Source organism: Equus asinus, chromosome 3 (assembly GCF_041296235.1).
Source record: "Equus asinus isolate D_3611 breed Donkey chromosome 3, EquAss-T2T_v2, whole genome shotgun sequence".
Lineage (NCBI taxonomy): Eukaryota > Metazoa > Chordata > Mammalia > Perissodactyla > Equidae > Equus > Equus asinus.
In genome coordinates, this window is record NC_091792.1 from 20,093,032 (window position 1) to 20,117,094 (window position 24,063).

Consider the following 24,063-nt stretch of genomic DNA (forward strand, 5'->3'; position numbering starts at 1 on the left):
TCAGGGCTAATCTTCAAAAAAAACCCTCCAACAAACAAACAAAACTAAATACAGGGAATCAGACCAAAATTACCTAAGAGTAAACTCCATTTCAAGTGGATGACAGACATGGACAATACAACCTGAAAAGATTAGTGTGGTGTTTCTCAAATGTGCCTGATCATAAAAATTACTCAAGGCACTTCTTACAAATAGAGTCTGAGACCCATTCTCTTTTGATTCTGGCTCAGTGGGTCATAGGTTTGGATTGGGGACCAAGAATTTGTATTTTAAGTACCCGAAGTGGTTTTAATGATCAGGCAAGTTAGGGAAATAGTGGCTAAAGAGGAAAACAACAGCAGCACCACCACCACAGCTCCGGCTCTTCACTCGCAGACTGCCCATCAAGCTACCAGAAAATGAGGAACACTCAACTGAAATTGAGGAATTGTCTATAGAACACTTTATTTCAAGTTCAAAACACAAAATTACTCATTTTTCTTAACAGACTGCATAATTTTTACTGCATGAATATTTAGAGTTTCTCCATTCACAAGTGTAGATTTATTTCTGAACTTTAGGCTCAAATGATTCATATATGTATCAGTTTACTACAGAGGACGTATACTTTAACAAATTTTAGAAAAAATTTTACATAAAAACACACAAAGTATTTACTAATACTCTTCAGTCTTTACAAGTCTTCAGCAAAGATGTGGCTGAAGTTCATCATTTTCTACAAAACATTCCAAGACTGAATGTAATGTAGTATTTTACATACTTTAGCTTATTATTGCCATTAAAAGTTCCCCTTTCCTTGATGGTTTCTGCATACATTATACTCATAAAGTAGGAGAAGTTTTCTCTTTAACTGGTGACTTGTTAAGTGTCTTTTTTGGTGTAACTTGTCCCCAACCAAGAACCTAAATAGTCATGATGAAATCAAATAACTGACACAATAGGACTTTTAGCAAGGGCCTTTTCAAACTAACAAGAAAAGAATCTAATACTATCAGTATAATATCCTTTATTGTTTTGTGTTCAGGAACTACAACCTTGAGTGCTATTACTTGTAGTATAATCAGTTGGCATCAAAATATAAAGTAAAAATACGTACATTTTTATATATCAATTCTTACCTGAATAATCTCAGATCTCTTGAGAATGTTCCACAAAGTGGAATTCTTCCTAAAGTTACAGTGAATGTGGTACAATGTGTACAACTTGGTTAACCAGTGCCTGCTTTTCACTTCCAAGATTTTTGCCTTATCTTGAATCAAATGCACAATCTTGACTACCATATCATAATGCACTGGCTTACAGTTTGTATATAAAGTCCAACTCAAGCTTATTTTGGTTTATTGTACATGCTTTATTAAAACGGTACTGGTATTTACAGTATCTGCAGAGTCCCTTCCATGACGCTTGCACACACATTCAGACACACCCATACGACATCCATACTACGGCCCCATGCGCCCACACCAGTGAGATGTGAGGGTCAGACTCAAAATTAGGCAGCTGTTGGGGGACAGAGTTGTTGATTTGTTTTTCAATTTTCTTGAAAAGAGAAAAGCATGGGAGAATGCATTTGGCCATTACAATGCTAATTAAGTTTGTGTATTATCAACATATATGGCAGTAACACTGAATATTCCTTTTACATTCTATATACACAGAATGACATCAAGGTTTTGCAGTCAACAGAATATTCCAACTTCAGTCTCAATGCTGCTTGTAGTGACTTCTGAATTCACATAGGGGCTTTCCCGAAAAATAATTCAAGTCTATGTAAGTGAAATAAGGCACAATTAATATTGATTTGATCTAGGGAAAGGGAAGGGATAAAAACTAGTTTCAAATAATCTTACTGTTGGGAAATTAGCTTTGACTTAAATTGACTTGAAATCCCTTCTCTTAATTTCCAAAGATTTCTTAGAAATAAAGGTTTTTTTTCCTCTTTTCCCTGACAAAACCCAAAAAGAAAAGTTTGGGAATTCACATTTTACTGTTTCAGTAGCTTCGACTACTCAAACTGACGTGCACCCCCACCTCTCGTCTTCTCCCTCCCTCAATGCCAAACAAAAACACAGCACGTGAAACAGGAATCCCTTGCTGTTCTTTGAGATTTGTACACTTGAGTAGCAAATACATATCTGGCTGTCTTTGATTTTAAACAAAAAAAAAAAAAGAAGAGAAATAAAAGAAATAAGGGAAAAATAACCTCTTGACTTTCTTGCTCTTTAAAAAATCCCTGTCTCCTTCTTTCCAGGATGATGAAGCCCCACCAGACATTACTCACGACTGCAACAAATGAGTGTGGCAGCATAAATAATGTCTAGTATTCACATCTTCATAGCGAGACTCATTTAGCTTGTACAAATTTGTTGAATGTTTTTTGCAGCAGGTGAACCAAACCCAAAGACGCTGGACATTCTGTGAAAGGGAGTAAGAACTGCAGTTCTGAAGGCCCCTGACTTTGGTTGTTTACAAAGTTCAATCCTGTTTATTGTGATCCTTGGTATCTTCTTCATCTGTATATTCTGATGGTTCTTCCCCTGGTTTTAGGAGTCTGCCTACATAATCATATTTTTCTGAAAGATACATCAAAAGATAATCAGTAACGATCAAATTTGTTTCATTATCACATTATACAGCAAGGAAGGCATGTGCCTCTTTTAGAATCATGTAGAATAAGCTAAGTTTTCCCTATTGCTCATCTTGGCTGGTTTTTGTACTCATGTAAAGCTTAAACAGAAGAAACATTAGGGAACTTACAAAGCTTGGGAACTGTGCTTTGCAGAAGAATGTTCCATATTACCAGGTCTTAATAAAGGACATTGCATCAGAATCACTTGGAGATCTTTTTAAAAAATATGCACGTCCAGGATCCATCTTGGAGCTGCCCACCCCAGGCTCTTGGGTTAGGTCTGGGGACACGTACTCTGAAACTGGTCTAACTCTAATGTGCATTGTGAGTCTCAGAATAGTTCTTTAAATCTTTATAGCTCCAAGTATTATAATTAAAGAAACAAGTTGGCAATGCAAGGCATTTCCAACAGTTATTTAAAATCTATAAATATATTGGCTTTTGTATAGATCTGAGATGAAATAAGATGTAGGGTTAATAGTTGGTCTAGAGAAGACCATAAGAAAGGAAATGGTGACTTTCCCAGGGCTAAGGAAGAGGGTAGAAGAGTGCATGAAGTGGAAAATCACAGGGTAAGTAGATCCAACCAGGAAATATTCTTTGGGAGAAAATGTGACATATGCTAGTAAGAAAGAAAATAAACGAAATGAGGAGATGAAAATTAATTTGTTACTCATTATCTTGTGTTCTTTGAGGTCTCAGTGTGCAGCCCCTGTCACACTATTATTCTTTCTCCTATCAAACTCTCTTCTTGGATCTCTGTTACACTGCTTGTTTTTAATGTTACCATGTGTTTAATTTAGAACATCGCTATGTCCAAGGTGATACATATTTAGTCATTTCTTGGTTAGGAATTTGAACCTACGTTAAGAGAATTAACCGACAAACCAAGAGGCTAAGATAGGAGGACTTCACACAGTAGAATCAGTACAAGTGCCAAGAAGTCAGAAGAACCGTTCCAAGGGATCCAGAGGTCACAGAAATAGCTGCCCTGAGTGTAACATAGGTGGTAATAATTGATGTCATGAGAGTATAATAAAGGGGAATGACATTTTTTCTTTATGGTTCAAGGGTAGGATCAATAAAACCATTTTGGAATAAATCATAATTAAAGTACAATACCAGTAATCAATTCAGCTTTAAATATAAGCCTATATTTTAAAAAAACTATACCTTAATGAAGAATCCTTATAAAACTAAAGGTGTCAAAATTTTTGTTAGACTTATAGTTTGTAACAAGTCAATTGTTAAATATGGATTTTATAAATAATAATCACATATAACAATCATATTGCTATTTAGCTATGTTTATCATCAAATGATGGCGATGAAAGGAGGTGATATCCTTAGGCTCTTAAGGAATGTGAAATAGTATACACTTTCTTTGGTCATAAACTTAATACTTCCAAAGAACCCAACAAAATGAAGGTACCTTTAAATTGCATTTCCCATTCTCGAACACTCTCCATTTGTACGGCATTCAAATCTGAGAGATCATCATATTCATCTTTAAGTGCATCTTTATCTAGACAAAATGTCGCCAGTCCTCTGGAGGCATCCCTACCAGCAAATATTCCATATGGACCCGCTGGGGGAAAAAAGAAATTATTTAGATTACCTAACAATATTTTAGAATGTCTCAAAGGAAAAAGTCAAATAAAAAGAAGTCATAATGACTCATATTTGGTACACAGCCTTAATTTCAAAACATGCAGATACTAGATAGCAAAATTAGAAGAAATTTCTTGGAAATGTGCCTTTTGACCAAGAAAAGCTTTTCACTGAAAATTTACCTTAAATTTCAATTATGTCAGATACCCCAAAACCTGTATTTAAAGGTGAAAACAGTGAGGCATTAGCAAGAAGAGGAAACTTAAGCACTTAGGTTTGGAACCCAGTTTGCTTAAGGGGAAATGATGCTTTACTGATGGATGTTAATTAATTATGGTATCTAAAAATAATCAACAGAACATCCACTGGATATGTACTATGTAAAGACTCAAGTGAATTGTGGATCTAAAACATTTTTTTTTCCTATCCAGTGCAGGTTGTAACTCTATGAGAGCAGAGACTAACATCTCTGTACCCCTGGTGACTGGTTCAGTGCCCAGCATATGGAGATGTTCAACAAATCTTTGCTGAATGAATGAATCAGAAATATGACCCATTTTCAAAAGAAATACCACCTGACTACCATAATATACTCATAATTATCCAAATAAACTATGAAAAGTCATTAGAGAAAAAAATGTTTTTCATTTGTGGCTTTTGGGAAACAGGAGAAGTGGCTATAAGGAATAGTTCTTCTGATTGACACAAAATGACTAGTATTTTGTCCAAGGAATTAGGAACAACCTTCTCTAGGGGGGAATGGCATAATTTATATGCTGACAGAAGTGAGCTATTCCCAAAGTCTGTCCTTGAAAGCACCAACTGTCTTGCTCCTCTCCGTATCCTCAATGCCTAGCACAATGCCTGGCATGAAGTGGGAACAGAATTAGCTGTAATTCCAACTAAGGAGAAACTCTAGATTTTGACCTTTTACTTTAAATAGATTCATTCATGGTAAGCAAAATCTCCATGCAAATATATAATAAAAAGACATTTCTGTTGTTTAAAACACACAGTAATAAACAAAATTGAAACAACCTAATTTTCTATATCAAGAAATTGGTTAAATACATTATAGCATATTAATTTAACAGACTAGTACACAGCTATCAAAACGTATTAGGTAACTACACGTAGAGACATAGAAACAAGTTCATGATACATTAACTGAAGAAAGCAATTCAGAAGAGTATATAGTATGATTAGCTTTGAATTAAAAAAAAGAATATACATATATGCACATTTTACATGTGTTTGTATATGCATGAAAAACACCAGGAAGGATACAGACCAAACACTTAATAGTGGCAACATTTCTGGGGAAATGGAGGGGAAATTTTTACTTCATATAACTGATAAAGTCTGGCTACTTAAGAAATGATTTTTATAATAAAAATCTTTTAAAAGTTAATTCTGTCTTCATTTTAGGTTGCAGAGCAGATCTTGAAGATTCTTCTGTTTAAAATACTGTCTTAAGATTATGTGCTAACAAATAAGAGATCCAAAATACATAATTTTGCAAAAGAAAAAATTTCTTTCCTGAGTCTGCAGGTTATCAATACACAACAAAGGTAAACTAGAGAAAACAACTTTAAAACCAGAATTAATTATGAGCAACAGGGTGGTCAGTAAGAGAGCTTACTGTCCAGTTAACAGAATAAAGTATTTTCTAATGAGAAGTAAACATGTAGAAAAAACTGGAAATTCCTTGATTTTTAAATTAGAATAACGATTATACCCATATTAATATTTGAAAGCATTTAGGAAATCAAAGGTCACATGTCAGAAAAGTATCTGTACCTTTGAGAGTAGAATTCAAAATTTTGCTTAAATAGCCAAAGATCTAAACATTTATGGACATTAATTTGAATTACAGAAAATGATGCACCATAAAGTTCACTGGATATAAGAAACTCATTCTCTGAAAAGTTTATTGCATTGAACCAGAATAGCATTTAGCAATATATTTTCAAAGTAGTATTATTAGGTATTGATACGTTAACATGAAAATAAAGATAATACTTCCAGTAAAGTATTTTTTTATTCTGCTTTTCCCATTCTTAAATATTTTCCAAATTGCTACTTTATATTAGGTGACTATCGTAATTCTCATTTAATGTTTATTAATTTTCCCACTTAATGGATAGACCTATAATTTATTTAATCATTCTCCTATTAATATAAATTTAAGACTACCATTTTACACCTTTAAATTTGTCTTCTATCTAAGAAAATAGGACACAATTTACAATTAGCCAACATTTATAACTTTCAAACTTTCCTCATTATCTCAACTGACATTCAAAAGGGTATTAAAGGTTTAAGAGAAATTCAATATCATTTCTATTTACAGAGTAAAATCTAAGTCATTAAATTGGAGTTAATTATTTTAGAGAAATGTTAACTTTCAAAATTAAGCAAGAATGGTCTCTAGGGAAAAGAAAAGTAGCCTACCTTAAAGAGGTTGTGCCTCTTTTTTTTTTGGCATAACTCCACCTGCTTTGTGGCAATGGCTGTTTTCAGGAGATGGAGGCCATATATATATTGAACTAGTGTGATTTTTTTCTTGAGAAACAGCAACAACAAAATCTATGAACGTTATATAGCCTCTTAATGCTGACTGGACCAATGCTTACAAACTTAAAACAGCAATGAGTCAAGCACACAAAAGGAAAAATAAAACTGATCATGGCTTTAAAAACCTACAAATGTAAAATGATAGTTTCAACTTTTTAAAGGATTTTCTAGCAATCTCACTTCTCTCACAGTCTTGCAAAGTGGAAGGGACAGTTTTTGCCCTCCCTACTTGGCAGACGAACAGGAGGAGAGGCATTCACTGACTTGCGTAAAATTATTGACAGAACTGGGAAGCACTATTTCCACTTTTCTAACTATCCCAAACACAGTACACCTTGAGAAAACACACAGAAGACTCACAAACCCAAAGATGGAATGACAACCCTGAAAATTGGAGCATTTCACTAATTACAAAATTTCAGGGGAATGGATATTTTAGAATACCTGTTAAATCAAAATGGAAGAGAATTAACAAAAAAGCTGTAGACACCACGGCTTCTCTTGGCATTTTGTTATAATACCTATCTCCTTGGCCTGCAAAAGTCAATCTACTTCAGGGTACTTCAGAGTACAAACCATAATAGTAAAAATGAGAGAAGAAAAGATGATCATTATAAAAATAGAAAATCCTCCATCTTTGAGTATATAAATATATACCAGTGCATTCTCTAGCAAAATTCTCTGGTAATTTCCCTAAGGAGGCCTCAACATTGAATGAATGTAGAAACAAAACTTCATAAAACATGTTCCTTTTTTGGTTTCAGATGGCTGACTTAGTAACAGTGAATTTGAGTCAATAATAATCCAAGCCTAATTCTAGACAAAATGATGTTTTGTTAACTCTTGAATAGAAAAGAATGATTCAGTGATTAACATATTTCCCCACTTTCTAAACTATATTAAGCTGTCTTCTCCACGTTTATAATTTCCCTCAGGAAGTATTTAATTTCTCGAAAGGTCTTTTTGGTAACAGTTTTCTTTACTTTTTCCTGTAAGATGATAAAGAAGACAACATTAAGATTAAGAACTAGAGTTGGAAATGGATGGGTTTCTCAGAGAAAGGAGGCTTTGAGGTCTAATTAAAGTACATTTCTCTGCATTCATGATACAACCAGAAGCATATATGAGAAGTCAGCAATACCTCCCCATTCCACTACCCTTTATATAACAAATCTAAATGTTACTGATTCCAATATTTTGATAAATACTCTTGGCTGTCCATAATACTAAAACAACAGAGAGCTACCCAAGGAAAGCGTTTTTAAGTGGTATTAGGTCTCTAGGTTTGGTATACTTTACATATATACTTACGTGAAGGCCAGCTTATACAAACTTAACAGTTTATTTTAACTATTAAGGCTCATCTAGACATTAACATTTCAGTAATAACTAGAGAATTATATTCTGTTGCTTTATTAAAGACTAAAATATAATGCTGATATAAAAATGGATTTACAATTGCAAGAAAATTCTTGCTACAAAAAATGAACAGCAATTATTCAGTCAAAGCAGATTCTCTTAAATGTATTTATGTAACAAATATTCTAAGACATCATTTTAGATATAAACCCTTGTCACAGATACTGTTAAATATACCGAAATGACATTATACTACTTAGAATTTAGATTTCATTAATAGTTCTTAAGTGTTAACACAACTAACGGTACAGATTTTTAAAGTTCAAAAGTCAGTAAGTCTACTAGTCAGTGTATCCTGAAACTGCTTGCTTAAATACAATCAGGTAGAATGGGATGACATATTTTTGAAAAGGCAACATGTGGTCATTGTAAAACAATGTTTTAAAGAATAATTGAACAGAAAATTTCATGAGGAATAAAATATCTAAAATTTGTAACAATTTTGTGATTATTAAGATATTTATGTAGTTATGTTGGTATTTATGGAGAAAATTCCAGAATGAATATTTTAGTTATTTCCATGATATAAAAACTATAGCTCTCAGAGACAAACTTTAATTCATTAAAGTTTATAAACAGCCCAGTTTTCTGGCCTGTTTTGAAAACAGTCTTTTGTGATTATTAAAGCAAGTTAAAAAAAAATCTAATAATACTTGGTATTGAGTAATTTATTCCAAATGAGATTACAATAAGCCTAGGAACAAATGAAGAAATATGCAAAAGTGACAAAATGAAATCCACCTATTATTTTTTAAAACTTAGGTCTAGGCAGTCCGGAGGCTTTGAGAGAGAAGGCAGCACAGTAAAACTGAGAGCATGCCTCTCAAGAAGCCAAGATGCTGGGTTCTAGAGGCTCCTCCCAATGTGCGACATTGGGCAAATCTTGGAGGCCTTGGTACAAAATGGGGAACATATTTCACCTGCCTGAAGTTGGAGGCCAAACTAGATAATCTCCTGAATACCCTCATTCTAAGAGGGACTGAAAACTCAATCTTGCTTCTGAAATTCAAACTAGAAGGCTTTCAGCAATGCTGTGAGTTGAGCTCACAGCCTTGGTCCCAGGGCTCATGGCTGGGGCTGAGAACACGGAAGAGTGAAAAATTAAAACCCCAGGCCTCTGCCACATGTGGGAGTGGGGCCTGAGTCTACATAAGCCCATGGAGAATGAAAATTCTAAGATGAAAAAACAGCATGGACTTAAATATTTATTGGAATTTAGGAAACAGTGAAGGTAATGCTGCAAATGTTGGGCAAAAAAAGAAAATTATTCTATAAATGGTATTGGGATAACTGAACAGCCTTCTGTAAAAACACAAAAACAAAAGTTGGATCCTTATTCACATCTTAAAATAAATTCCAAATGGAACTAAACACTTGAAACCATAAAAATATTAAAAACACCATAAAGTAAAAAGGTAAATAAACTAGGAAAAATATTTGTAGCAAAGGCTGAATCACTTTGTAAACAACACTTAAAATCTGTGAGAAAAGACCAACATCATGATTGAAAACTGTAGCAAAGCATATATGAACAGATAACTTGTAGGAAAGGAAACATAAAAGACTCAAAATTTTAAAGACGTTCAACGTCACTAAGAAAAAGAGAAATGAAAACTAAAACAATATTGAGATATCACTTTAACTTCTCAGATTGACAAAGACCAAGAAGTTCCATATCACATTTTTGGCAAGGGGGTAAGAAATGGGCAATTTCATGGAAGTGTAAATTGGTCCAAATTCTCTGGAGGGCAATTCGGAAATAAGTACTCAAATTAAAAATGTCTAGAGGCCAGCCCCATGGCGTAGTGGTTAAGTTTGGCACGCTCCGCTCTGCTTCAGCAGCCCGAGTTTGCAGGTTCAGATCCCAGGCAAAGACTTACACCATTCATCAGCCATGCTGTGGCAGTGTCCCATATATAAAGTGGAGGAAGACTGGCACAGACATTAGCTCAGGGCTAATCTCCCTCAAGCAAAAAAAGAGGAAGATTGACAACAGATGTTAGCTCAGGGCTAATCTTCCTCAATCAAAAAAAAATAAATAAAAAAGTCCATATCCTAAGATTCAGTAATTTTACTTCTAGGAATTTATTTTATAGATAATTATAATTTTACTCACATGTGTAAAATGACATGTACATGAATATTTACAGTAGCACCAGTAATAACAAGAGATTGGACACAAATGTTCATTAAGAGTGGACTGTTAAAATATGATATATTCATATAACAGAACATTATGCATAAATTTGAAAGAATAAGATGGCTTTCTTTATACTGATATGAAAAGCTCTCAAGATATTAAAATACTGTTAAAGGTTTGCATACTATGCTACAATTAGTGTGTGGGGAAAAGTATATATCCGCATGCTTGCACTAGCAGAGAATACCTCTGGAACAATACTTGGACTGGTTCCTCACTCCAGGGAGGGGAACCCCGTGGCTGGGTTGTGGGAAGGAAACGTATTTTTCACTATATATCCTTCTTAATTTTCTATCTTGAGCATGTATTACCTAATAAAACATAGCTTTTTTTTTTCTAACTTTCAGGAGGCTATTTTGAAACATACCCCAAACCACGGCTACAAGAAGACTTCTACAACCCAGGGCTCGTGGAACATCACAAAAATACACTAAGAAACAAAAAGACAGTAATTGCTGAAGATAAATTTGCAATGAAAATTATAAACTAAATGAACAAACAAACCACCATGGAGAAGTGAGGACATACAACAGATATGAGAACTGGCAGCCTAAGAATAAAAGAATAGAAGCAGATTAAAGAACTATAGCATGTTTACTTAAAATTACTAGGAAATTAAGAGATGGAACATAAGGAAAGATTAAGAGACATGAAGAACAGAATGAAAGCTAATGCGTATCTATTAAGAGTTCCAGAGGAAGGAATAAAGAGAATGGGGGAGACAGGGAAGAGATAACAGGTTCAAATCTTCTAAAGTAAAATAAAACCACATCCTCAGATTTTAGTAGAGTCTGGTACATGCTAAAAAAAAAAATCAACTCCCCACCTGGACAAATCCCAGTGAAAGAGTAGAACTCCAAAGAAAAAGTAAAAAAAAAGTCTCAACTAAACCAAAGGGAAAAAACAGATTAATAAAAGGAATGATGAATAAACCAAAAGCAGATTTAAAGAGAAGTAAAAGACAGTGGAATATACTATTGACGATTTGAAGTAAAACAATATCAATCTATAATTTTATAGCCTAAATCTATACTATTATTCCTGAGTGAGGGCAGACAGACACAGAATTTTTTTTTTCTACTGATGAAAAATATAGGACATATCTCAGTAGAATGAAAACTGAACCCTGAACCAAGGAATGAGATGCAAGAAATGACAATGAATAAAGAAAACGGTAACTATGTTAGTAAATTTAAATGAGGACTCATTATTTTTTAAAAAATGGTAACGATTTAACCAATTTGGAGGTGGAGTTTGAAAAAATATAGTGCAACTAAAAGTCTAATAGCAATAACACAGAAAATAGGATGGGGGGGATTAGAGTTAAAGCTTTCTAACCAGGGGTACAACATATGGCTGCATACTACACAACTCCAGGGGACACTATCCATATTTGTATACATGGTAGTTTTGTATATTTATTAAGAAGTATTCTGTCAGGGGCTGGCCCCGTGGCCGAGTGGTTAAGTTCGCGCGCTCCGCTGCAGGCAGCCCAGTGTTTCGCCGGTTCGAATCCTGGGCGCGGACATGGCACTGCTCGTCAGACCATGCTGAGGCAGCGTCCCACATGCCACAACTAGAGGAACCCACAACGAAGAATACACAACTATGTACCGGGGGGCTTTGGGGAGAAAAAGGAAAAAATAAAATCTTTAAAAAAAAAAAAAAAAAAAGAAGAAGTATTCTGTCAGATGGCAGTAAAGTGTCTTAGAGACAATTTTTCTAATTCACATAAGAATGTTTGGCTAACATTCTTACATCGTTCAGAAGGATAGTGTCCATAGCAAAAACTTAAGGAAATCACCAAAAGAAAAGAAACAGAAAGCATCCACTTCAGTAGGGGAGAAAAAGTGGGAGGAATTAAAAAAATCAATCTTAGAAGAAAAAAAAGGTAGGAAAAAGAGGCAGAGAAAAGTATGACAAGGAGAAATTACTAAATAAGATGGTAGAAATAAATCTAAATATACTATAATGACAAAATACATAAACCGATTAAGCAGTTAAAAGACATAGTGTTGATATTAGATTTAATGAAAAGATCCAGCTATATGTTTTTTATAAGGAAAAAATAAAACGTAACGCAGATTGGCTGAAAGTAAAAGGATGGAAAAGAAACACTGAGGTAATACCAATCAAACAAAGGCTGAAGTCAAATCTGAAAATCAGTCAAGGCGATAAGGATGTTTCTTTCTCTGCCAAGTAACACAATGTGATCAGTTCCAGACCTAGTGCGAGATGGCTCCAAAACATCCTCACTTCCAATCTTCGTATGGCTGGCTTCTTCAGGTCTTTGCTTAAGGGTCAACCTCCTTTTCTTGACAAACTAAATAAGGTAACTTTCTTAACCACCTAATGTAAATAAAGTCCTCTGTTATCCTCTATTATGTATCCTATTCATTTCTTTCATAGCATATTTAATTACAGATTAATTATAATTATGTACTGAAAGCTTGTTTATTGTCTATTTTCCTCAACAGACCACAAACTCCATGAGATTAGGGACGCATTTGTTTGGAGACTCAGTTAACTCTCATTTCTCACAACATCTTATTTAAGTAACACTGTAATGAAATCTAGGCAATTTCTTCTTAGTATTTAAAAAAGGAGCTGAAATGCTATATTAAAGATCATGAGACAGGATGCAGGTTCTAAGAGTACAGCGGTTATTCAGTGATGTCTGTCACAGGGTACCCGGGGGAGGAGTGGTCTGTGTCACAGATTGAAGGAACTACTAAAAGAACTTGAATGGCTAACTCCAGATGCTACGAAACCTACTCCTTTCTTCCAGCTTGAATAACATCTTCTGGTCTCATACATGCCGCTTTAAGCTACCCTTTTATACTCTGTGTTAGTATTTAACACAAGTACAATTCCCTCAAAGATTAAAAACAACAGAATAATGTTGAACTCAGAGAACCCAACCAAGTAGGTATTGTAGAAAAAACTAGTATACATTTGGGCAGTGTATCAAAATTCATCAAAAAACTTAACTGATCCTTTTATCTTACTGGTAGGTAATGGATGTGTATGGACATTAGCCCAAACAACAGACAGAGCCAGATTTAAAACAAGACGCTGGGATGAGAGCTAGGTATTGTCACTGGAATATCCATTAAGGAAACAGTCAGGTTGGACCGAGTCTATATGTTGCAACTCTCGCTTCAACAGCAATTTTGTAAACTATAATAATAGTTAACATATTGAAAATACAGTTAAAAAAGGAGGAAAATTACTTGAAAGGTACATATGCTCCTCTCCCCAACCTCCTAAATATTAGGCATCTCATGGGGTACTTGACTTCTTTTTCTTTCCAGTGGAATTTAAAATATAAGTCAGAAAAAATGCAGTTTTGGTATATGTCACAGAATATATGAAATAAGGGGGAAGCAATATATCTAAATTTGAGAAACGTGGGATAAACTATCAGAAAGGTCAATCGTATAATTTCTTGCCATTCCAAAGAAGAAAGAGAAACACTGCTCTGGTAGAGTTCCACTGCAGTAACATTAAATCAAATTATTTAAAATCATACTATCTGTTTAAGTCTTCCTAATCTGTTATGACTCTGAAAACAAGGGAAATTGTATTATGTTGTGATACAATGGGAAGGAAAGGCACGTCAAGCCATTTAGACTGGGTTTGATTTCTAGCTTTCCCACTTACTAGATAGGCGACTTTGGGCATAACCTGAGATTCAGTTTCCACATTTGTAAATTGGGAACATTACTTATCTCCTAGGGCTGTTGGAGAATTAAACGAGATAATAAGCTCAATCAATAGAGTTTCCTCCTCCTTCTATCCTGACCTCTAGATTCAGTGCTGTTGAACAGAACTCTCTGGGAGGATGGAAATACTCTATAAAGCGCACTATCTAATAAGGCAGCCATGTGGCTACTGACCACTTGAAATGTGGCTAGTGTGACTGAGGAACTCAATTTTAATTATATTTAATTAATTTAAATTTAAAAAGCCACATGTAGCCTGTGTCTACCATACTGGACAGCACAACACAAAGCCACGAAATTCTATTTCTTTGAGGCTTTAAATCTTACGGGAACCAGGGGAGAGTATAATAAACAACAGTAAGATTCTCTACAAGTTTATCCCAGATGCAGTTTACCTGAATAGCATAGATAAGCTTCGTGGTCAAATATATCTGGATTTGAATGCCATGTATGTGTGATCCAAGCCAATTTACCCAAAATACCTAAACCTCAGATTCCCCATCTAAAGGACAGGAATACTTACTATCCTCACTGAGGCATTGCAGAGATGACAAATTAATGGATCTGACGTAGTAGGTGCTTAACAAATCTAGTTTCCTTTCTCCTCCCGTATTCATTGTTATTACATGACCACTTTCCTCACATGCTGGCCAAGTGCCTAAACTGTTACTAAATTTAATATTAACAAATATAGTTAATGCCAACCATTTGCCAACATGTGTTTACTCCACTAAACTGTCAATATGTAATTTTTTAAGAACCTGAACTCTAAAAATTTATCAATAAAAAGAAAAATATCTTCAATATAGAAAAAAACCTCACAAAAGAATCTTTAACTCTAAAACCATTATTGTGAAATGCAAGTAGATATTGGCTCTGCAAAGAAACTAGGTTTTCTGGGTCCCTTAGCTCATTCTTTCAAGCTACTCAGATTCTCAGATAAGGATTATTGCTTCTGAATTATTCTGCTACACAGTTGCTTGATTGATTTGAGGATGAAAATAAAAATTAAAACCAAAACTTAAATCTGTTTCATAGCCAGAAATTTGGCTTCTTTTGGAAAGTGCTACATCTTCTAACGATGATTAACAATTCCAAGTCCGTAGACAATCTAGCTACCTTTAAGGTTCCTTTCAGTAATAAAATACTCCAGATATCTGTATTACGTTGTTGATCAATAAATACCTAGAATAAAATACCTGAATATCACTCGGGCTGTTCATCGGGAACTGGGAATTGGTGGAAGCTAACCTAACGCTGACTTCTCCGTGTTACCTGAAGAGACCCCTCACTGCCCAAACCACAGAAAGGCTACCGACATTACACCTATGACTCTTATCTTAATTTTTAATTTCTGTTGCAGAACATATGCCACTGGAGGATGCCAAACTGTGTGTATAACTGTCTCTCTGGCTATTTTCAGATAGTGTGGCAAGGCATAATGTGTAGGGACTAATAAGCTTCTCCGCACTAATGTTTGCTCATTGTCAGTTTAGATGGGGGGACAAAGGCAGATCTTTCAGTTGAGTAAGTTCTGTATTAAAACTCTAAATCTGGACACAATTTCTAATCACTGAACACACATTTTAACATCAATGGGGGAAAAAGCTTTAACCAGGCACAAAACACTGTGTAAATCCTTGACTAAAAAATAACTATTTAATTTGGTCTGTCTGTTTAAATACTGTACTTTGGCCCTATTCTCTTGCCCTACACACTGTTAGGTAAACAAAAAAAGTGTTCACCATTTCAGCCGACATAAGTAGGTAGACATCTGGTTTTCATATTTATATAACCAGAAACAAATACTTTACAAGCTGTCTACGACTTGGATTGAATGTGGATGTACGCACAAAAATACAAGCAACTAAAAAATAAATAATTCAACACATAAAATCTTCAATTTCTTATCTCTATTCCAATTAGCAACCAACAAACCAAAGCACTTCTAAAATATTTTCCAGCCACCAAGCCCTGAAATCAGAAGTATATATTTGCAAGTGTCAATGAATCTCATGCACTATAAATTAAATCAAGGAGGAAACCAACTTGTTTTTGGACCTGTCAACCCCCTTGACTTAAAGGCTTGGATGTTCTCTTTCAAATAACAGGTCACTGTAGGTCTCTAATTTTATTATTTATTTTTTATTGTAGTCACTTTTTTTTTAAGCTTGGAATTAATTACTACACAACCAGGATGTACCATGTTGCTCAATTTTACGTTACACCAACAAGTTCCGTAAGTCTGAAGTTTATGAGCATAATCTGAAATATAGGCAATAACTACACTGTAAAAGAATGGTTTCTAAACCAACTACCCTATATACACAGTTCTCTGAAAGCAAAGTCCTAAAAATCTTTAACTTGCAGGACTGGTGAACGGGGGTATGAATTTATAGCTCTTTTAAGTTTTTTCTCCTCAGTGAAAACACAAGAAGTCATTATGAACGTGCATTTGAATTTGAATACTTGTCTCCCTACTACCTCCCCAACCCCCAAGAAAGAAACCAAACAGGCACGCCTGCTGGGTATATGAGCTCCGCCCCCAAAACTCAGGCGAAAACCCTTGCCAGTCTTTATTAAGATCTGGATTCTGCTCTGTCCTCATCCCACATATACTGTTAATCTTGGAAAGCATCTCCATACTAAAACTGGTTTTAAAAAAAACAAGAGTGTGAAGTGTTGCTTATATGCCCGTGCTTCACAGACTAGAGGGTTGGGACTTGGAACTACGTGTACCTAAACGTGGCCTTATGGGGAGCAGTAGAGGGAAAAGGCAGATCAGTGGCAAAAAAGAGTAAAGAAAGGAAAGCTGCGAATTACAGGGCCTAAAACTTGAGGTCCCTACTTTGGAAATTTCTCTCCCCCTGTCCCCACCCATAGTAGGAATCAGAAAGATCAGAAAAGGCTGAGGGCCAGCGTGACTGGCGACAACTAAAAGGATTTTGAAAAATTCGGCACAAGAAAAGGCTGCGAGGAGAAATCGGATGGGAGAAAGATGAAAGCTGAGAGCTGGTTCCTGGGGTGACACTGGGACCCCGACTTCGGGGGAAAAGCTGGAGGTCCCGCTGCTGGAGGGGTAGGGGTGTGGTGTGGGCCGTCCCAGGTGCCGCAGGCAAGGCGCGGGGGTCCAGACGCCGAGAAGGCTCGGCAAACTAACCCGGTGCCCAGGGGCCTCCCCATCAGAACGGGGTCGCGTTTGAGCTGCAGGGGGTCCTCCCCCTCCCCGTCCAACTCCTCCTCACCCGGGCCGTAGAACTTGCTGCCTTTGGTCACGTCGAAGACTTTCCCATTGACCGCGAGCAGGATGCGCGGGGTGCGGGACCCGTCGTACTGGCGCAGCTGCTCCAAGCTGAAGTCCCGCTTCTTCATGCGAGGCAGGGAGGCGGCGGGGCTCTCCTCTCCCGCCCCGGCCCCGGCGCCCAGACCCCGCCGCCCCCAGCGCACCCACAGCCGGTAGGCCCCCAGCAGCACCAGCGCCACCAGCGCCACGTTCAGCAGCATCTCCCCGCCCCCCGTCAGAAGCGCCAACGCCGCTGCCGCCCAGCCGCCCCCTTCTGCTGCCGCTCCCGCGCCGCCCGGGCTCTCGCTGCTGCCGTCGCTGCTGCTCTCGCTGCCACTCCCCAGGGTGCCTAGCTTCACGTCCCCATCACCCGCCGCCATCACTGCCCGCCAGCGCCTGCTCCTCCTCCCCGCCCCCTGCCCTCCCCAACCCCACGGCGCGCCCCGCCCATCTGGGGGTCTCCCAGCCAATAACGTGAGGGGAGGAGGCGGGGTCAGACTGCCTCCCGATTGGGTGTTGACGAGGTAACGTTGTCTTGGATCTCTCCCTGCCCCTCCCTTCTTTTGCGGGCCGCTCTCGCGGGCGACGCCCCGCCCACCTCGCCCCACACTTCCCTGCTCTCGCTCAGCGCCTCCGCTTGCTGAAGTAGAAGAGGGGGGCGGGCCTGAAGAAAAGACGCTGCGCCGGCCGCGCGCGCGCACGGGCTGGGCGAGACTACAGCGCGTGCGCGGGTCCCGGAGCGCCACGCGCTCTCCTTTCCTCCGCAACCCCTCCAGGAGGCACGCTCCGCCCAGCCCCCTCGCTGTGCGCGTGCGCCCCGGAGTCGCTTCCCTCCCCAGGCCTGTGTTCGCCTCTGAGAACTCCCGCCTCTTTGCTCTCACGCAGCGCGGGAGCTTCAGTGAGGCGGCCGCGGAGGCGGGGCGCCTTTCTAAGGGGGAAGGCTGGCGGCCTGTGGGAGGCCGCGACGCTTTTAACTGCTGGCGCCAACCAGCGAGGGGCGTCCCTTTCTCCCTCGGGCGCTGTCGCGCCTGTCCGGAAGCCAGTCAGAGCTCCCGCCCAGAAGTTTGGGGACGAGTTGGAGACGCCGGCGCGGAGAGAGCGCACGGAGCCCGCCTTCGGGCTGTGCGGTAGCAGGCAGCTACGTGCTGTCTGCCCTGGCGCCGAGCACCCACTACTTCCCTGGTGGGGCTGGCTGAGGCTGCTCTTGTAGAATTTTCCTTCAGGTTTTAGACTAAAGGTGGCCTTACTCCTTAAATCCTAACCTCTGCGGCCATAGGGTGGTGGATAGGATGCGGTGGTCCTTCTATTCGCTCATTTACCTTTATTTACAATTTCTTTTTAAACTTCTGGGTCTTTTAGCCTCTCAGAGTCCTTAAAATTCCGGCGTAAATGTCACCTCTGAATCCTCATTCTGGGCCCCTCACTTTGCTTAACTCGTTTGACCTGTTCTCTCCTGCCCTAGTCTGTTCTCTTTGTGTCGCTAAGTCTGCTCCCCGCGCCCCCAAGAACTGCCTGCTGTGATGAATGAATGAAAGTGTGTTAGGGAGTAGCGGTTTTCATTTAATCTTGAGGAGTCGATGGGATGGAGGAGAGACGTGCGAAGCAATGGAGGCGGATGGTATGAGCTAAGAGTGCTTATTAGGGAAACAGCAAGTGGTCCATTTGGGCGTTAAGTGGTGAAGAGGAGCAAAGTCTGGAAAACTAGGTTGTAGTCTTTAGTATCAAGGGATAGGCTTGGACTTTATATTGCCGGTTTTTTGGAGGAGCCACTGAAGATATTGAAGGGGCAAGTGACAGGATCAGAACTCTTCTCTTGAGAGATTATCTACCAGGTGTATGAAGGATCGGAGTGGGGAAAAGAATGGGAAGCCAGTTAGTAGGCTACTGTATTTGTGCAAGAAGTGAGGAAACTCAGAACTAATGGTGGCATTAGAGCAGGGGTCTGCAAGCTTTTCTATAAAAGGCCAAACATTAATGTTTTAGGCATTGTCTGTCATAATTACTCAGCTCTGCCTTGTAGTGAGAAAGCAGCAATAGACAATGCTTGAAGGAACATGAATATGTTCCAATAAAACTTTTTAAGGATACTGAAATCTTAGGTGTCACAAAATATCATTCTCTTGATTTTTTTCAAACACTAAAAAATGTAAAAATCATTTTTTGCTCTCTGGAGGTACACAAACAGCCTACAGGTCATAGCTTGCTGACCCCTGCTTTAGAGGTACTTTCTTGAGGCAGAGTGAACAGAATTTGAGAATAAGTGACCATATAATCTGTCCTCCTCCAATCTGAAATACTTTAGAAGTGAAAGGGAGCACTATTAATTACATTGGGAGAACAGGAGTAAAACCTGAATGAGTGATCATCCTAGGGTTAATGGTTGGGAGAAGTCAAAATGCTTTAAGGTGACAGGAAATGGAGGTGCCAGTGATGGAAACAGGGAGATTGGGAAGAAACTGATTTTGGGGAGAAGATGGCTGTAGCAGTCCCAGGTATCATACAGTTGGGACAACATCAGCAGGCAGGAAGAAACCACCCCAGAGGCGTCACAGCAGTAAACTCCATGTATCTTATTGACTGGAACTGGGTCAGCAGCTATTCCCTAAAGCAGTAACTGACAAGAAGCAGGGGACTACCATGACTGGTCAGTGTTTATCTGGCTTTTGGCAATCCTTATGGAGGACTGTGACATGTACTGCTGGACATTTAACATCTCTGGTCCCTGCCCACTAAATGTCAGTAGCACACCCCAGGCATTGTGACATCAAAGAAACAACCTTCTTTCTGTCTGCCCCACACACCACTCCCTGGAGAGATGATACTGGTTGAGAACAACTGGCTTAGACCAATTAGGATTTACCTTGGAGCTGAATTATGTGTGTATAGATTTCTTTCCTTAATTAGTTTGGAGGGAAGAGAGGAATTGAGCAGTGTTGTAGTTCTGTTGTCAAGAAAGTGGGATGGAGAATGTTGGGTAGGTAACCAACATTGTTTGCCATAGAAAGTAAAAAGTTAAACATTTTTTGTATCCTTGATAAAATATCTCAACTTCTCACTTGAAGCCCTTCTTCTTCTTTTTTCTTTTTCTTTTTTTTTGAGTCTCTGAGCAACTTATTCTCATTCTAAGCCCCATGAGCTGGTCTCAAGGAATTTCTTCCTTTTTCTTACCCCCTAGGTAACAATCTCTCCCAGTAGGATACTCCTGCTTTGAATAGTACAATAAATTACCTACTGGTCGCCTGCTCTGTCTTTCCCTCCTTCATTCCTAGATGAGGGGACTAGTACTATATATACCTTTTTTTTTTTTCTCAGATACCTATCTCCAGTGGTACTCAGTATTTAAGAGACAACTCAGAAATCTCAGTGGGCACTCAAAGGCCTCCATAAATCCACAAATGGCTTCCCTGACTTCCCCTTCTGCAGCAAATCTAATCCAATTTATCTGTTACTCCGGTGTAACACATACCCTCTCTTACAGTGATAAGTTTCACTTTGCAATACCGAGTCCCATTCCCTCCAATTGCTGGGTTCATTCCCCACTCCAAGACTTTACTCATGCTATTTTCTCACTGAGAGTACCTTTCTCTCTCTTTTCTAACCATCCAAATTCTGTTACCTTCCAATTCCTTCTCTAATTCTGCCTCTGTCCCAGGCCTGTGACTACATCAGCCCACTCCGATCTCTTTCTTCTTTGAGTTTCTATACATTCCTTGCCCATACCACCCATGTTGGCCATTTATTTTATGCTCTTCTTGACTATTCTGTTCTTGAAAACTCTCCTTTGGGTTCTAAGATTTCTCCTTTTGCTTCTGTAGATGTTCCTTTTCTGACTCCTTTGCACCCTCCTTTTCCTCCTTAGATACATCCTTACTTTGCCCAGAGGTCATCTACAAGCATCTATCATTGTCTACGTTTTTTTCTCTTTGTTAATTTTTTTCCTTGACATACTTACGATTTACTTGTCGTCTCTATGGAAGAGGTACCTCTCTAGCCCTGACCTACTTCTGGGAGATATTAGTACTACCCACCAAATATTTCCATTTCTTTTCCCACACATGTGCAGTAGACTTGCGTTTCCATACTCCTTTAAACTTAGCATGGCCAATGAAATGTGATTGGAAGTGATCTGTGTCACTTCCAAGCAAAAGCTTTAAGAACCCCTGCACAATTTCTCATGCTCTCTTTCCTTTTGGTACAGTGATGGAATGTTTTATCTCTTGCTGCATAACAAACCACCCCAAATCTTAGTGACTTAAAACATTTTATTATCTCTAATGGTTTTGTGGATTGAGTGGGCTTATGGGCAGTTGTCTATTCTTGCTTGGAGTCTCTCGTGTGGTTCCAGCTGGGTATTTTCTGGGGCTAGAGTAATTTGGAGGCTCAACTGGGATGCTAGAATGGTTGAGCCTTTCTTCTTCCCAGTGTTATCCCTCAGCCTTACTTCATGTGGCTTCTTCAGCAGAGTAGCCTGACTTCTTACATGGTGGCTCAGAACTCTCAAAAGTATAAAAGCTTCCAGGTCTTTGTAAGTTGAGGCCTGGAAATAACACATTCTATTGGTTAAAGAAGTCAGAGAGACAGCTCAGTTTCAATGAGGGGGAAATAAACTCCACCTCTTGATGGGGACTGAGGAGAAGAGTGACAATAAATTTGTGGCCTTCTTTAATATATCACCCCAACAATGTTTCAGATGGTGACTGCTTCCATCAGCCGGGGTCCTAGAGTCAGTACAAGTGGAAAAGAGCTCCAGGCTAACACATATGATTGTATGGATGAGAAATACATCTCTGCTGTGCTAAGTCACTGAGATATTTGGGGGTTTTTGGTAGCAAACAAAGCCTGACCTATACTGATACAAAAATTGGTACCAGAAGTAGTGCACTGCGGTAACAAAATCTAAAATATGTAGCATTAACATATATGAATATATTAGAAATATTAATCGTTGCTTGTCAGGCAGCATCCAGCTCTGATTCACTTATGAATCTCCCAGCAAACCTAGCTCAGAAATTTCAGCTCAATAAATATTTCTTAAATGTGAGAGACTGTTTCTTGTAATTCTATTTCTCTGTTTTAGGGGAAAACACTTCTTTCCCACATCAGATGTTTCTTGAAGTATAGAAGGGGTGCCACTAACATAAAGCTCGATACTATATTCCAGTGCTACTAGCAAGTTTCCTGGTGTGTAATTTTGGCACGTGAAGCCCACCTTCTTCTTCTCTTTGTCATGAGAGCCAGGCCACCCACAAAGTGGGCTTTCTGCTTTGCTGCTTCATACCACAAGTTTCACAGGGGCCTGCCCATGCCAAAGGAGGTGTGGGGTAAACTTAACAGGATAGGCCTTCTAGGGGAGGGGGAGCTTCAGTTTTGGGAGCTAAGTTCACTGCCAGAGAGTGACAAAACCTGTTGTTTGAACCTTAATTCACAAAAGCAAGAGAGTTCAACGTTGGACATTAATAATTTTAGACTACAACATGAAGTTGGTACTGATTACTTTGGGCTATAATTTAGAAGAATAAGGTAATTTCTGAACTTTCATTTCTCCCTGGAAAATTCATATTGGGAGGGGTTCATAATCAAATTGAGGACATCTTTTTGGCTCTTAATTTTTAGAGTATTTTTTTGTTATCATTTGATCTTCTTTTAGAACGTCTGATAAGTTGAACAAGGTTGCGGGACATAATTCGAGATGGAAACAGAACAGGTTGTAAATTATAACCTTGGGTACAGAATAGCATTGGAGCTGATTTAATTGATGTATTATTCTGACCCAGTCAGGGCAGTCTGGCAACAAAATTTATACTTTACCAGTGGCCCCAGGAGATCCCACAAAAGAGGTGAAATCAGTAATGGAGAAGTGGCCTTCCAAAGATGGGAGCAGGGCTACCCTAATTGACTGCTGACTTCTTTCTCAAGGGGTATAGCCATATCCCAAGTTGATCTCAGTGGGTAAGCTGAAAGGGTTAAGGAAATGGTCTTCATACATTTTTGCTGACATACTCCCCCAAATAATTTTTAAATTGACATGTAAAATTTTTTTATCCTAAGTTTAGTTGCAAAAGATGTAATTTCTGGTGCAATGTAAATATGAATATTTTAAAATAAAAAGAGTAACGTCACTTAAAAATGAATTTAATGATATAAAGTAGAGGAAGATGGGCGCAGATGTTAGTTCAGGGCTAGTCTTCCTCAGAAAAAAGAGGAGGACTGGCAGATGGTAGCTCAGGGCTAATCTTCCTTGGGAATAAAAAAAATGAATTTAATGAAATTAAATCCTATAGAAATGGAATACTCATCATCATCCATTTTTACAGAAGTTTGACATTATTCTTTTTTCTCTTTGACTTTATATTTTCATTCTTCTTTCCCATAGAAGTTAAAAATATATTTTATGCTCAAATGTATTTTATTGCTTGCCCTATCATTCTTTTCTGCAATAAAAACTTGTTTATAATTCTTTAAATTTTCTGTGACCAAAGGTTCTAAGTGTCAAAAATTTCTTTAGGATTGAGTTATTACTACAATTATTAGTAGTACATAATTGATTATAACTACATTACAAATTTTTACAAATAATTACTAAAAAGAACTAAAATTGTATTGGAAATATGTCTCTTAA

The 24,063-nt window shown here is 38.2% G+C and overlaps 1 protein-coding gene across 1 annotated transcript; it reads right to left on the minus strand.

Moving 5' to 3' along the window:
• Positions 1-419: 419 nt before the first annotated feature.
• Positions 420-17,866, minus strand: PGRMC2 (progesterone receptor membrane component 2). Its single transcript, XM_044767246.2, has 3 exons — positions 17,407-17,866; positions 4,062-4,217; positions 420-2,573 (listed from the first exon to the last, which is right to left on the minus strand). Exons 1-3 carry the CDS (start codon positions 17,822-17,824, stop codon positions 2,476-2,478), a joined length of 672 nt encoding a protein of 223 aa, XP_044623181.2. The 5' UTR covers positions 17,825-17,866; the 3' UTR covers positions 420-2,475.
• Between the last annotated feature and the right edge of the window lie 6,197 nt (positions 17,867-24,063).